The following is a 13,766-nucleotide window of genomic DNA, read 5'->3' as shown; positions in this document are numbered from 1 at the left end:
CATTTCAGTTTAATTCAGTTTTTCTTTAAATATTAAAAGAAATATGAGAATTATTTGCCCTAGTACTCAGTCGCTTTTCAAACACTCTTTAAATATGGAGAGTGAATGAGAAATCACTTTCAGTCACCAGCTCTTGAAAAAGCAACCCCCAAAAAAAGAGAGAATTATTTGACTAGAATTCAATCACTTTCAGTTCCTGTGTCAAATATGGAAAGAAAAATATAAAGAAATATTTAAAGGGAATTCCAGTCACTTTAACTCACGTCTTTTAAAAAGTAAATAAAAACAAACAATTTGAGAATGATTTGCATAGGAATCAATCACTTTCAGTAACACTTTAATTAATGAAATAAATATAAGAAACATCTTCCAGTCACCTCTTTAAGTATGATTATAAGAAGTATGAGAATTATTTGCATAAAATCCATTTGTTACCAGTCGTTCTTTAAGTGTTAAAAGAATACTTCATGCATAGAATTCAATCATATTTCATTCACTCTCTATTATAAGCACATCGGCTTCATTTTTTTTGGGGGGGGGGGGGCTTAACGTTGTCAGTATCCATTCCGCAACATAAACTTCCTCAAAATTTGCTGAAAGCTTTTGAAAGTACTTCACTTTCAATTTTAAACAGTTCTTCCTATAAAATGTCTTTAATTTGCCTGTCTCTGCTTACATCGACAACACGGCAGTCTTTTAAACATTTATTATTTTATCTTTTTCCTTCTTTGATTTTTATTTGATAATTTAGGCGACGGTGATGTGCGACGTAGTCGTTCTTTATTTCCTAAAGAAGAGACGGTACTACAAGGAATGCAAATACCAGAATGTCTCGGTTGATAACTCCGAAGTTTATGACGTAAGTTTAACCTCTTTTAACCAGCAGTTTCAACCAAAACAAAAAACAGTACAACGTGACAGTTTCTCGTCTCTTTGGATTAAAACGCTTAAGCAATCACAATGTTGTTTTGAATAAATATGGGTTAAGCCCATGAATTGTGAAGTTCTGATTTATTTCCATGCACCCGGCGACTGCCTACGGCGAACAAACGTAACTTAGTAACGTTGATGACGTCACACATTGTTTTGAGCGGAAATTCCGGCTACGTTTTATGTTATAGCGAACCTGATTGGCTGCACTGGTTGTCTGCTTCGAGTAAACGTATAGCCTCCTAGACAACCGTACACATTGGCGGCAATACCAGTTTTGTGGAAAACGTGAAAAAATGCCCAGTTTCATAAATAAGAGGCCTATTTTGCCTTCCCCCCTCCCCATAGGAAAGAATCCTTTAATTTTGGTAATAAAATGTACCCATTGGTTGAAAAGTGTAAACTGTAATTAAAAAGTGTCCTTTTGTTGAAAAAAGTGAGACACAATATAGCAAACACTGCCCAGTGGTTGAAAAAAAAATACTGGAATTTATGGTACGGAATGCAGGGAGGATCCATTTTGAATCGAAAGATTTGGGGTAACTTTGTGGTTTGCGCAATCACATCAAAGTCACATGTCCCACAGCCTCTCGCAGACTGTACCCCAACCACCCACCCACCCCCACCCACACAACACCCACCCCTACCCCTGACCTGCCTGGTTATCACACCATTCCTTCATCATATATCCTTCCTTTTTCATTTTCATTTCCACCTTCCTAGAGTCTGAGGGTTTATTATCGTCTTTATAATGTTAAACTTATCTCTTGAACTCTAATGTATTTTCACGGTAATAGACTTGCACTTCGAAATGTTTAGTTTATTGCCTCGAAGGGGACATGTTTATTAAGAAGAGTATTTGACCGGCAGTAACAAAGGGGCAATTAACACACGAAAATGAATATGAAGTTGACAATTGGGCATAGAAGAAGTCATAAAACGATATTTTTAAAGCAAGTTTTTGCAACATCGTAACATGTGAAAAGTATATCGTTATTGCGATAGAGAAAAATATTAATCACGCAGGAAATAGAATATTATGATCCTCTATATAGTAAATAATTATGTCTAAAGCGCAAGTTCATAAATGACTTATTAAATTTCCAAGAAGCATCTTCTAGTTTTTATATGTTAGAAAGACAAAGTTTCGAGAGAAAAAAAAATTAAACTTCGTTTTTGGGGTTCATTAAGATGGCAAATTTCATCTCATACAAGAATAAAAAAGTGTTTTTCCTTTCTTCTTATTAATGTATGTACTTGTTTGTTGTGTTGTCAACTGGTTGTTACACCGAGGTCCTCGTAACACAAACTTCGTGAACACGACACAATTTCTCACCTTCTAAGTGAGTCTACAGCCATACAGATTAATTTAATAAATCAAACCTGTCAGAACTTTCTTTTTTTCATACTATCAATAACCGGTTATGAAAAGCAACTTGAAAGCATTCCAACTTTCTGATCATTATTTGATGTGGAACTTGGGATTACAAATAGCTTATTCGTTTGGTGGAAATTTAATAAAGGCGGGAAAAAAGAGGGGAAAAAAAGAGTTCAATTTCACTAAACGATTTAGCTATCTGTATAAAAACCACAGGTCAATGTCCATTCCCAGAGATCTGAACTTGGTTCTTTCGAGGCGGAAGTTTCTATTCAATGTTATCTCCTTATTCTATATGTTGCGAGGCTATAACTTCTCCGCATGGCTCTTATGAAAACACTGATTGGAACTCGAAAGGTTTTGTAAGATCGGTTGTTTTTATATCTAAATGACTTAAATTTAATTCTCTAGGTCAAACCGTTAGCGAGTGAAGAGATATTATGCATTGTTTTCAATCTGATCATCTGCATACAAACATATTCTGAGTTAACACTGGGTAGGTATAGTACAACGAGAATTAAATCTAACCGAACAATATGTAATCATAACAGATCACACATACACAGCATAATGATAGAATTAACATTTCGAAGAAGACCATTTTCTCAACCGCAATGTCTTCTTCTTCTTCTACAGGTATCTGACGTCACCGGTGCTATGAAAATGAACGATACAAGCCTTATATCTGGTCAATACTTAAAACCCAACGCCATTGTAACTCTGAAACAGACCGGAAACGGTAAAACTCAGAGCAGAAGCTCGTTGGTTAGCGGTCCATGACGTTAACCTCCCAGACTTTTTGAAGGAACCAATTACCAAAGGATCGATTGATGACGTATTCAGTCAGGACACTGAATATGCATAAACAGAAAAGGTCGCTAGAAATCGATTTGAAAAAGAAGTAGCGGGATGTAGATTAGACTATTCTTCGGGTACTGACGTCATCAGTTGTTTAGACAATTCGTCGTCGCTTATACCACCTTGCCGTCCTAACCAGCTAGGCGCAGTACAGATTTGTTATATGGTAGGCTGCATATAGTCACGTGGTGTATCTATACAGAGAGTAAAAGGAGAGTAGAGATGTTAGCTTCCCTCCATTTTGCTGGGATGGAGATCATTGGCAAAGAAATGACGAGTGAGCGTCTGCACCTTCGTCTTGTCCAAGAGTATGTTACAGTCTGGATTAGTTTGGACGAGTGTGGATACGTATAGAAGAGTATGGATATGTATAGAAGAGTATGGCTACGTATAGAAGAGTATGGATTAGTATGAATATGGATATCAAACAGACTAACGTTATGATACTATTATGTGAATTGTATTCCTGCATGTTTCGACGCGTCGACTACTATACTACAACGCTTTGCAGTTTTCAACTACCGTCGTTCATTTTTGTCCACTGAACTTGAAGGAAGAAATCTTTCCAAATAAAACACTGTTTTTTGAAAAGTATAAACCCTTGTGTGCGTGGGTATATTTATATATAAATATATATTTATGTGTGTGTGTGTGGGCACTTTTTTTGTGTGCATTTAACAGCATAAACGAAATATTTTTTCTGTAACCGTCTTATTTCATTTTCAAATATTTGACGCAAAAAAAAACTATCGTGGAGAAAATGCCACCGAAGCCAAAAACCAATTTTTTATATTTGTAAATTTTATCTTTGGACCAAAGGTTTCGTCGGTTTGTCAATTATTGATGGAAAGTAGTAACACGTCACTCTCATAATCTCATAATTGGTTGCCCGGGTTGCTTTGATACTGTCCTTGAAAACATTTCAGCGAGTCAGTTAAAGTGTTGGTACCGTTTCATTGCTTTCAATTTTGATATTTCTCCTGTTTTGTTATGTGCAAGATGTTCCCAACTATTAAAATATGGAGAAAAAAATATACAGAGAAAGTTAAAGTTTCGTATGAAATAAGTAGATTATTCGTATTCATTGACTAATTTATTTTTATTTTTTTTCAGTTCTTATATAGTTTGGTTGAATAAAAAATAACGTAAAGGTAGAGAGGGGTATAATAAAAAGCTTGGCTGAACACATATACAATGCTCTTATTTTGTTTTTAAAGTAAAATCAACTATTGTTATCCAGTATCTACGTTGTTAAAAAAAAAACTTTAAAAGTAATGTAAAAAATAAATTCAGTTGATTTCATGTACCCTCAATTAACTAAAAAATCTTTAAATTATCCTCATGGAACCAGATGTGAAAAAGATATATGTATTAAATTGGTTCAGAATGTAGGGTATGTTATTACTTTTAATTCCCACTTCTTTAACAATATATTTATTCGTAAAGACAATTAATTATAATTGAAATTAACAGTCATTCAGTATATATGTATATGTATATATATATATATATATGTATATGTATGTATGTATGTATATATATATATATATATTTATGTATATATATATATATATATATATATATATATATATATAAATATGTGTGTATATGTATATGTATATGTATATATATATATATATATATATATATATATCAAAGTAGATTAATTTTTAAGTTTTGTTAAGTAAAAAAAAACAATATTTTTTACATATACAACGTGTAACGGTGTATGTCGTCATATGTATTTATATTATACAAAACCAGCAGATAAAAACTAATGAAAAACTTAGAAATACTGTTAATAATTTCACTCTACATCAACATCACACTGTGATAATTCTTAAAAGGTTTCATGGAAATATTTTCAGCTTTAGTCCCTACTTTCGTAATGCAAAATGATCGGAAAAAAGCCAACGGGTTAATCGAAGCCAGCTTTCAACGTCAGTTTTAGTAGGCTTTCAGTTTTTAGTAGCTGTTTGCTCTGTGTGACCACTATTCGTTTTCTTCTGATCAGAAAGGGGCGAAATGTTCTTGTATGTAACTGTTTACTCTTGATTAATTCCTTGGAGTCTTTGGAGATAAGTGATCTCACACGGACCATCTCAACTTTCATTTTGCAATATTTCATATTTTTGGTCTTTTTTCTCGTTTTATTCTTTAACAGTATAATATCTCGTAAATTAAATATAATGAAGAAAGCGTTCAGGGGCATACTCGACGCCAGTTTTCAACGTTTCTTTAATTAGACTTTCATTAAAACTACAGAACCTATATTATAAAATTAAAAAATCGAATTATTTCGGGGAATAAAATGGTCTTGTTTTTTTTATGTTATTAACAAGTTGTTAACTTTGTAGAAGTTAGATCTCAAGGATCATCTCAACTTTCAGTTTAGGATGAAATATCCAATCAACTTATGAAGGCAATTTAAAAGCAACATTTTGTGATGTCGATATTTTCCTATATTAGATGGGGGTAAAGTCATTCTGTAATATGCTATACATCCGTTCAATTTCATTGAGTTATTAAAAGGTTTCCCCTTTGTGACCACTTCCCATTTGTTATATGAAAGGGGAGTAAAGTTGTCTTTGTACGTTACTATTGATTTCTAAGATAACTTCCAAGTATGTTCTCACAGGGATCATCACAACTTCAATTTCAGTAACATTTCATATATACTGTACGCTATATTCACATGCTCTTCATGTTGCATCAAAACTTAAACTTTCCGACAACAAAGTTAAACCTATCCTTGAAGCCAGTTTTCAATGTCAGTCTTATTAAACTGTACACAATTCCCCCCACACCTTTGTGATAATTTTCGGTTTCTTTCAATTCATGGAGAATCATAAAGTTTTTGTATGTATTTGTTCTGTTGCCTGCCTCTGTGATTCATAAAGATTTCACATGGATCATCACAACTTCATTTTTTCGATATGATACGGTAGATATATATGGTCTATTTTGTAGGCAGCACATTATGCTTCATATTAATGTATACGTGTGCATATTCTCTTTCTTTCAATAGTGTTGGTCTTGGATTTGTCCAATATATATATATATATATATATATATATATATATATATATATATATAGCGTGACATATTCGATCTTACATACGGTTTTACCACTCATAACTAACACATGTTAGCAACGAAATGTTGCCTACTATTCGTTTGGGAACTTTTCACACTTTCTTGTTGGACTACACACAGAGAGATTATGACATTTCTGCAATACTTGATATTAACTTGATACGTACTTGATAGATGAAACTTGATATTGTTTTCTTTATTTGTGTTTGTGCGAGTTTAAGGAAGAGGACCATCATCACTACTTCATTTTCAAAAGGGGAAGAGTAGGCGTTAAAACTTTCAAAACAGATTTATGGAAAATATGTTACTAATAGGCTACTAATCAGCCAGCATATTTTGATAATGGTGGCTATGCAGTGTCAATAACATAACAAGTTGCCTGCTTTGCATTATTAATGTAAATTCTTCCATCAAAGAAACAAAGTGACATTTATGTCAAAATCAGTTATTATTTGAAAACTGAATAATTTTCAAAATGTCCACAAATAAAACATATACACCTGCAGGTACTCAGGTTCGGCTTCCAAACTTTTCCTGGCAAATATACCTAACCCTTCTTTTGCATGTATTTACCTTAACTTTTTCATACAATAACCACTTGTAGACGTTGGTACTATCAACAATTGTTGAGGTAAATACTTAGCCGAGCAATTCATGTTTCGAACGGCGGTTTGTAGGAAACATCAGTTAACTGAATCTATAAGAAAGATATCAAATATGTGGTAATGTGTAATATGGAAATATGTAATTCAAGTAAATGAAATAAGAACTGGTTGCTTTAATGTAAAAGACACAGATGTAATAACAAGTAGCATAATTCTTTAATAGTTTTATTTCATATTTTCATCACTATTTATGTAAAAACAGACAAATTTGGTTTATTTTTTGTTTCTTTTTAAGACATTTATGACACTGGTTGTCTAAGCTCTCGTTATTATATGATATCGAAAGTCGGATGTATTTATTATCTAGGTGGTGGAAAAATAAATCAAAAATAAAGGAAATTAGTCAAAGAAGTCAAAATGAGCCAAATTGTGTGACAATTATGAAAATGAGCAAATTTATAGAAAAATGTGAAGAAAAAAAACATTATCATTATTATGATCATAAACATTAATATTTTTTGGGAAAACAAACCAAAAAAAATTGGAAATATCTGGATATTTCTTGTGTATGATTTCATATATATATATATCTCATAGCTCATGCCTTCACATGTAAGACTATTGATTGTTAAAATAAACTAATCATCAGCATACCCAATATACATCTACTCAAAGAGTGTTTGTATTTATTTTACCTCCCCCATCTCCCCACCCCTGCCCCACCTTGCCTATACAATCAATGCCTGCCCCCAAGGAGGTATGAGAGACCTCATAACTTTAAAGAACACGACTTTAATAAGGGCCATAGCTGTTCACCCATTTTTGTCTTCCCTTACATGAATCCCATATTGACTCGCATCCCCTTATCTTGTCTGGAACTTCATGACTGAGTAATCTTTTCTGAAAATCTCACATCTGTTGAATTCCAAGTTCAGTATATAACCCTCATTAGAAGCTACTAAACCATACACATTGTAGAGAAGAAAAAGAACAAAAGAAAAAATAAATAAAGAAAAAAATAAAAAAAGAAAAAAATTTCGTCCTCTTGCCCTCAAAATTCGTCATTCTCAGAACTGAATAACTTTATACATAAGATTTAACCTTTAATAAATATATACTCAGAGAAATTAAAAAAAAAACAGACTAAATGAATAAACACTGTAGAATTTATTCATCTTTAATAGAGCATTACACTGATACACATAGAAACGTTATGCTGCTGAACACAGCTCCGTTGATTCGACAATTTTTCCGTAAATCAAACTTGATAAACATTAAGCTGTATTATTGTTATCATTATTATGGGTTTTTTTGTTGTAAATATCCTTTAGTGGCAAATATTTAAGCAAAGCTATTAAATGCGAAAGGGCGAAAAATGGCTCACAAAATGATATTGCTCCAAATACACCCATGCTCTCAAACAGTATATATATATATATATATATATAACAAACTCCAGTTACCTGTTCAAATTCTTACACTCTTACGGATCGTGGTACCCCCGAGCCAGGTCAAAACCAGGTCAGACCCAGTGGGACAAATATGTCACTTTGACTCCTGTTGAGGTTTTCACTTTTCCTTAAGTTTATTGGGAAAATGAGAAAACTTTATTCTTCATTTGATATTTCCCCTGGCTCCCTACTTGACCCTGGGCCAACAGATTCCCACCCCACCCCCTTCAACACAGCCCCCCCCCCCTGACATCCAAACATCGTCAACATTTAGGACAAATTGATAAATTTGTTGGTCATTTAGGTGTATTTATGTCTGTTGAGAATCCATGCAGGGATATGAATCTTACAGTTAACACACATCAACTATATTGACTAACAACTAACTTGCCACCAAGATCAATCAAACGCCTCTCAACCCTCTCCTGGTTAACCCGGTCCTACTTCTACCTCCACCACCTCACGCCACCTTACTGCAACATTTCAATCACTTATAAGAATGAGTATGCCAAGTCTTAAGTTTTCACATCTATTAAAATGTACGGTCCCCAGTGCACAAAGCAGACACAATTGTGTCTTTTCCAGACAGGACTAATCAGGACGTTGTCTGTAATGAAATCCAATTCTGAGAGATTTAAAACAAGTTTTGTCTAAAATATTTGATGAGGATATTAAGAAGCAAGAGAGTGATGACTGAAACTTAACATTTTATCTTGAAAGGGGAGAAACCTTGTCATCTGCAAAAATGTTAATTTGTTGGCATGATAAAAAAAAAAACCCTTAAAAGTCTCAAATAAAAAATTTCCTTAAAGTCTTTCATGTTCTGAGTTGCCTCTAGACTTTAGTGGTGGGGGTATTTCACAATTAAATGTCTCAGTGAGGAAACAAACCCACTCTGACAAATGGCAATAAATGTTACATTCACTTTGATTGGAGACGATGGCTCTTCTCTGTGTAACATATTTCTTGACACTACTACAACCTTCTTTTTTTTGTTGCTGATATTGAAAATTGAAGCACATTTTGTACCTGTAAAGCAAATTCTATTTTGAAAGCAAGTGACAATGTATTCTTATGGTGTAATATAGATCTGTGTTCTTGTCACATGCAAGACCCTTCTGTTTTTTTTTTTTAAAACTTCTATTTCAGCACAAGACACATTTGAGTTTACTTTAATATATTTCATATGGCTGGAAATAGTTTACAAATCAAACAGGTCTTGAGAGGAACAAAGACAGCATTGGCTAGAACAAGATTTCTACCAGTGACCTCGGGTATACAAGTCCTGTACCCTGCCAAAATGAGTTATCCACCCCCGGTGTTGGTGACAAATTCTGCAATAAATCATTTCACTGGAAGGAGTGGCGTTGAGAACCCGCAAGTAACCTTTGTATCTTATGTAACCTAACATCACATCTACAAGTTTCACACTGAGTGGCAAGGAAGGGGATTTTAAAAAAAAACTGTTTCAACTGTTCTATAAAATGTTCTCTCTTATTGTTGAATAAGACAAAGAAAAGTGGTCGCTGCCCTCCGTGACATACTTCTCGATAGCTAAGACTTGATTTTCTTCTCAAAAATAAGTGTTCATTCGATGGCAGAAAATGTGCTAGGAATGCAGGCCATTCTGGTCACTCCCAGCTCTTGTTCCTTGCTTCTAACTCATCTTGCTCTATAAACGGTTTGTCTATCGATCTACAAAGGAAAGAAGAATCAATTCAAGCTGAAACTTTAGCATCTAAAATATATAGTACTTACTTTATACAACCATTAATATATAAATGCAGCTAGTTTCAATTTGTTTATTTTTCAATTTTTTTCCCGTTTTTTCCAATTTTGTAACTTTTTTTTTGGCCAATGTAACATTTCTCAGAAAATAAAATGTACTCTGCAAAGAAATGTGGCCTCTTTGTTGGAATACTGTCAAAATATTTTCACTTCCAAATGTCTACAGATATTTCTCCCATTAATTAATAAGGTGATAGAAGTGTTTTTAAGGGAGCAAATTAGAGACATGAGACCTTGCCTTTGACATCAATTGGTTTACCGTTCACCTTGCAAAAAGGAAATTTCACATAATGTAAAAAAAAATATATAAAAAATATATAATAATAAAAAATAATGTAAAAAATAATGTAAAATAATGTAAAAAAATGTGGAAACTTTGTTGGAATACTGTAAAAATATTATCCCTTCCAAATATATACAGATATTTCTCCTGTTAAAAGGGTGGTCGAAAAGTTTCTAAGGGAGCAAATTAGAGACATGAGACCTTGCCTTTGACATAAAATGTGTTTAACTTGTACAAAGGAAATTTCACATAATGTACCTCAAAATAAAATAAAACTGTTAGCAAACTGCTTATCCACTAGAGAGCCTGTGTAGGAGAATGTGTAAAAGTAAGTTGGCCTGACGTTTCGATCCTAGCAGGATCTTCTTCAAAGGCTAAATGACAAGTAACAGTGACAGAAGGGACAAAACCATGCACAGAGTACAGACAGGTTAATGAGCATGGTGTCTGTATTCTGTGCATGGTTTTGTCCCTTCTGTCACTGTTACTTGTCATTTAGCCTTTGAAGAAGATCCTTCTAGGATCGAAACGTCAGGCCAACTTACTTTTACACACATAATGTACCTAGCGGCATCATGAATTATCAAGTACTATGTCACAGCATGCTAAGTTTTGTGACATATAAAGCAAGAAATATCAATAACGACCTTTTAAAAAACATGTCAACTGATTTCGATTATGTTGTTATCCCATGTTAACACAATAACACTATGGAATATTTCAGCCTAAGCCTAGAGCATCTTCCTAACTGATGTTAACCAATTTCAGCCAAGCTTTATTTGAATAAAAATGAAACCCCAAACACTCTGAGTAGAAGATATTATCTGTTTCAAAGAATATTCTGGTTGCTGAAGTTGATTTGCTTAGCATTTTTTTGGGGGGTACTTTGCCAACCATTTTTCAACGGAGGAATAGTATATTTCTACAACAAAGATAAGTTTTGATGCAATTCTAAGTACAAATAACTTTGACAGCTAAGTAAACATTCTATATGTATCGGGTTCAAGGATAAAATCAACGTAAAGATTATTAATAGCCTGAGTTCAGCTTTGGAAGAGCATTTGCCCAGGTGACATCACAGACCCCCTCCTGCGATCCAACTTCCTGGAGTAGTTGAATGTTTAGCTAACCACAGAAGGTTACATTCAATCAACAATCTCAAGATACTGAGATGGGAATTGCAACTAGCAGTGTGGAGTATTCTTCCCTTCCACATAAGTCTCATATTGTCTGTAACCAGAAAATCATTTTCATTTTAATAACCATTCCTTTTTGCCCCGTGAGTAACGAGAGATCCCTTCATAGCCATGTCTTTATCAAATCCTACACTGAAGGCCAACGGTGAAAAATGCAGTGGACCTCAGAGATCCTCTCCACCACCATTACGTAAGTTTACAAACATGGGAAAGCAAGGAAGCCTCTCCCTCTTGGAGTATTCTACTCTCTGATAAAACTAAAGATCTATTTGACATTATTTTACAAACATGGGAACATGAGAAATTCTCTATCATAGCCTTCTACTATCTGATAAGACTAAAGATCTATTTGACATTATTTTACAAACATGGGAACATGAGAAATTCTCTCTCTATCATAGCCTTCTACTCTCTGATAAGACTAAAGATCTATTTGACGTTATTTTTCTTCCCCGTCAGCGTTAGAACCTAATCATTAGACTTGAGACCCATCCATACCTGATCATAATGTCTCCACAGTACATACATTCACACACACATACATACACACATACCTGATCATTACGTCTCCACAGTACACACATTCAGCATACACACATACATACATACTTACATACACACATACCTGATCATAACGTCTGTACAGTACACACATCCATACATCAATACCTGATCATGACGTCTCCACAGTACACACATTCATACATCCATACCTGATCATAACGTCTCCACAGTACACACATTCATACATCCGTACCTGATCATGACGTCTCCACAGTACACACATTCATACATCTGTACCTGATCATAACGTCTCCACAGTACACACATCCATACCTGCTCATAACGTCTCCACAGTACACACATTCATACATCCGTACCTGATCATGACGTCTCCACAGTGCACACATCCATACATCCATACCTGATCATAACGTCTCCACAGTACACACATTCATACATCCATACCTGATCATAACGTCTCCACAGTGCACACACATCCATACCTGCTCATAACGTCTCCACAGTACACACATTCATACATCCGTACCTGATCATGACGTCTCCACAGTGCACACATCCATACATCCATACCTGATCATAACGTCTCCACAGTACACACATTCATACATCCATACCTGATCATAACGTCTCCACAGTACACACAAACATACACACATAAATACATCCATACCTGATCATGACGTCTCCACAGTACACACATTCGGCAGCCACGACGTCGTCTATCTGCGTCTGCAGTCTCTCCATCTCCTCCCTGTTCGGCGTCAGATCGTCCCCTTTTCTGGGCATCTGCGGCCTCTTGCTATTGCTCACCTTCAGGCTACTGATCTGGTGCTCCAGCTCAGACAGATGAATTCTCTGGGTCGGACTTAGATGGATTGTGACCTAGGAAGAAAAACAAGGTAAAATATGACATATTAGATGCAGGAGGTAAACATGGCCGAAGTCTGCCTCTGGTGAATGTCGGGGGAAAGGAACGGAGAACGTTGCGAAAACAGTTTTAGCTAATTGGAGATAAAGGATAAACTGTGTTAATTTCTCACACTTGGGGCTTGGGCTGACATTAAAATAAAATTAAAAAAATTAAAAACTGAAGCGTTAGTGAGGCAATATAGGTCAGGCTCAAAATTGAGACACCGTGACGTATCGCCCCAAATCATTTAAGATACTGACGACACTTTGATGAAATGGTAGATAACAAAGTGCAAAAACATGCCAGTTTAATTTATTCAATTCCTTGTGTAGAGGGCACGTGTTCGTGGAGACGACGGATCTCCAGTTCTACCTTGCATAAGTTTCTAAGACACAACATTTAGATATGGCTGGATTGTAACGTGGTACGACTGTGTCCAAGCCTTGTATTAAATACTCACATATGATTGGATACCCGTCAAGTTAGGAGATAATTGTAATTAAAATCAGTTGAGTTCCCCTAATTAGCTAGCTAATAACCATTTAACCCAATACAGAGAAGAATTCCCAGCCTTCCTACCCCCTTCACCCCTCACCCTATAGGCAGCCTCTCCATTTGCCTTTCCAACAACATTCTCTAACCCCTCACACCCCCTACTTAATATGCTTGTTGGTAATTGCTACAGGGATCATGAACAAATTAATGACAAAGAAAGCCAAATTAATTTTAGAAGAGTGTATTAACTA

General features: G+C 34.8%; 2 protein-coding genes across 4 annotated transcripts in view; one reads left to right on the top strand and one right to left on the bottom strand.

Moving 5' to 3' along the window:
* Window positions 1-4,666, top strand: part of LOC139980592 (P2X purinoceptor 4-like) — a 97,413-nt gene extending 92,747 nt beyond the window's left edge. For both annotated transcript variants that reach the window (XM_071992343.1, XM_071992344.1), the window contains 2 exons: window positions 752-859; window positions 2,945-4,666. In XM_071992343.1, the coding sequence (XP_071848444.1) occupies window positions 752-859; window positions 2,945-3,088 (252 nt within the window). In that variant the 3' untranslated portion in view covers window positions 3,089-4,666. The remainder of the gene's footprint in view (window positions 1-751; window positions 860-2,944) is intronic.
* A 2,410-nt stretch (window positions 4,667-7,076) lies between these two features.
* LOC139980591 (vacuolar protein sorting-associated protein 18 homolog) overlaps window positions 7,077-13,766 on the bottom strand; it is a 29,998-nt gene continuing 23,308 nt past the window's right edge. For both annotated transcript variants that reach the window (XM_071992341.1, XM_071992342.1), the window contains exons 24-25: window positions 12,781-12,992; window positions 7,077-10,013 (exon numbers count right to left, since the gene is read on the bottom strand). In XM_071992341.1, coding sequence (XP_071848442.1) covers window positions 9,950-10,013; window positions 12,781-12,992 — 276 coding nt within the window. In that variant the 3' untranslated portion in view covers window positions 7,077-9,949. The remainder of the gene's footprint in view (window positions 10,014-12,780; window positions 12,993-13,766) is intronic.

Source organism: Apostichopus japonicus, chromosome 15 (genome assembly GCF_037975245.1).
Source record: "Apostichopus japonicus isolate 1M-3 chromosome 15, ASM3797524v1, whole genome shotgun sequence".
Classification (NCBI taxonomy): Eukaryota; Metazoa; Echinodermata; class Holothuroidea; order Aspidochirotida; family Stichopodidae; genus Apostichopus; species Apostichopus japonicus.
The sequence above is the reverse complement of the archived record's forward strand: the minus strand, read 5'-3'. Positions and strand labels throughout refer to the sequence as shown.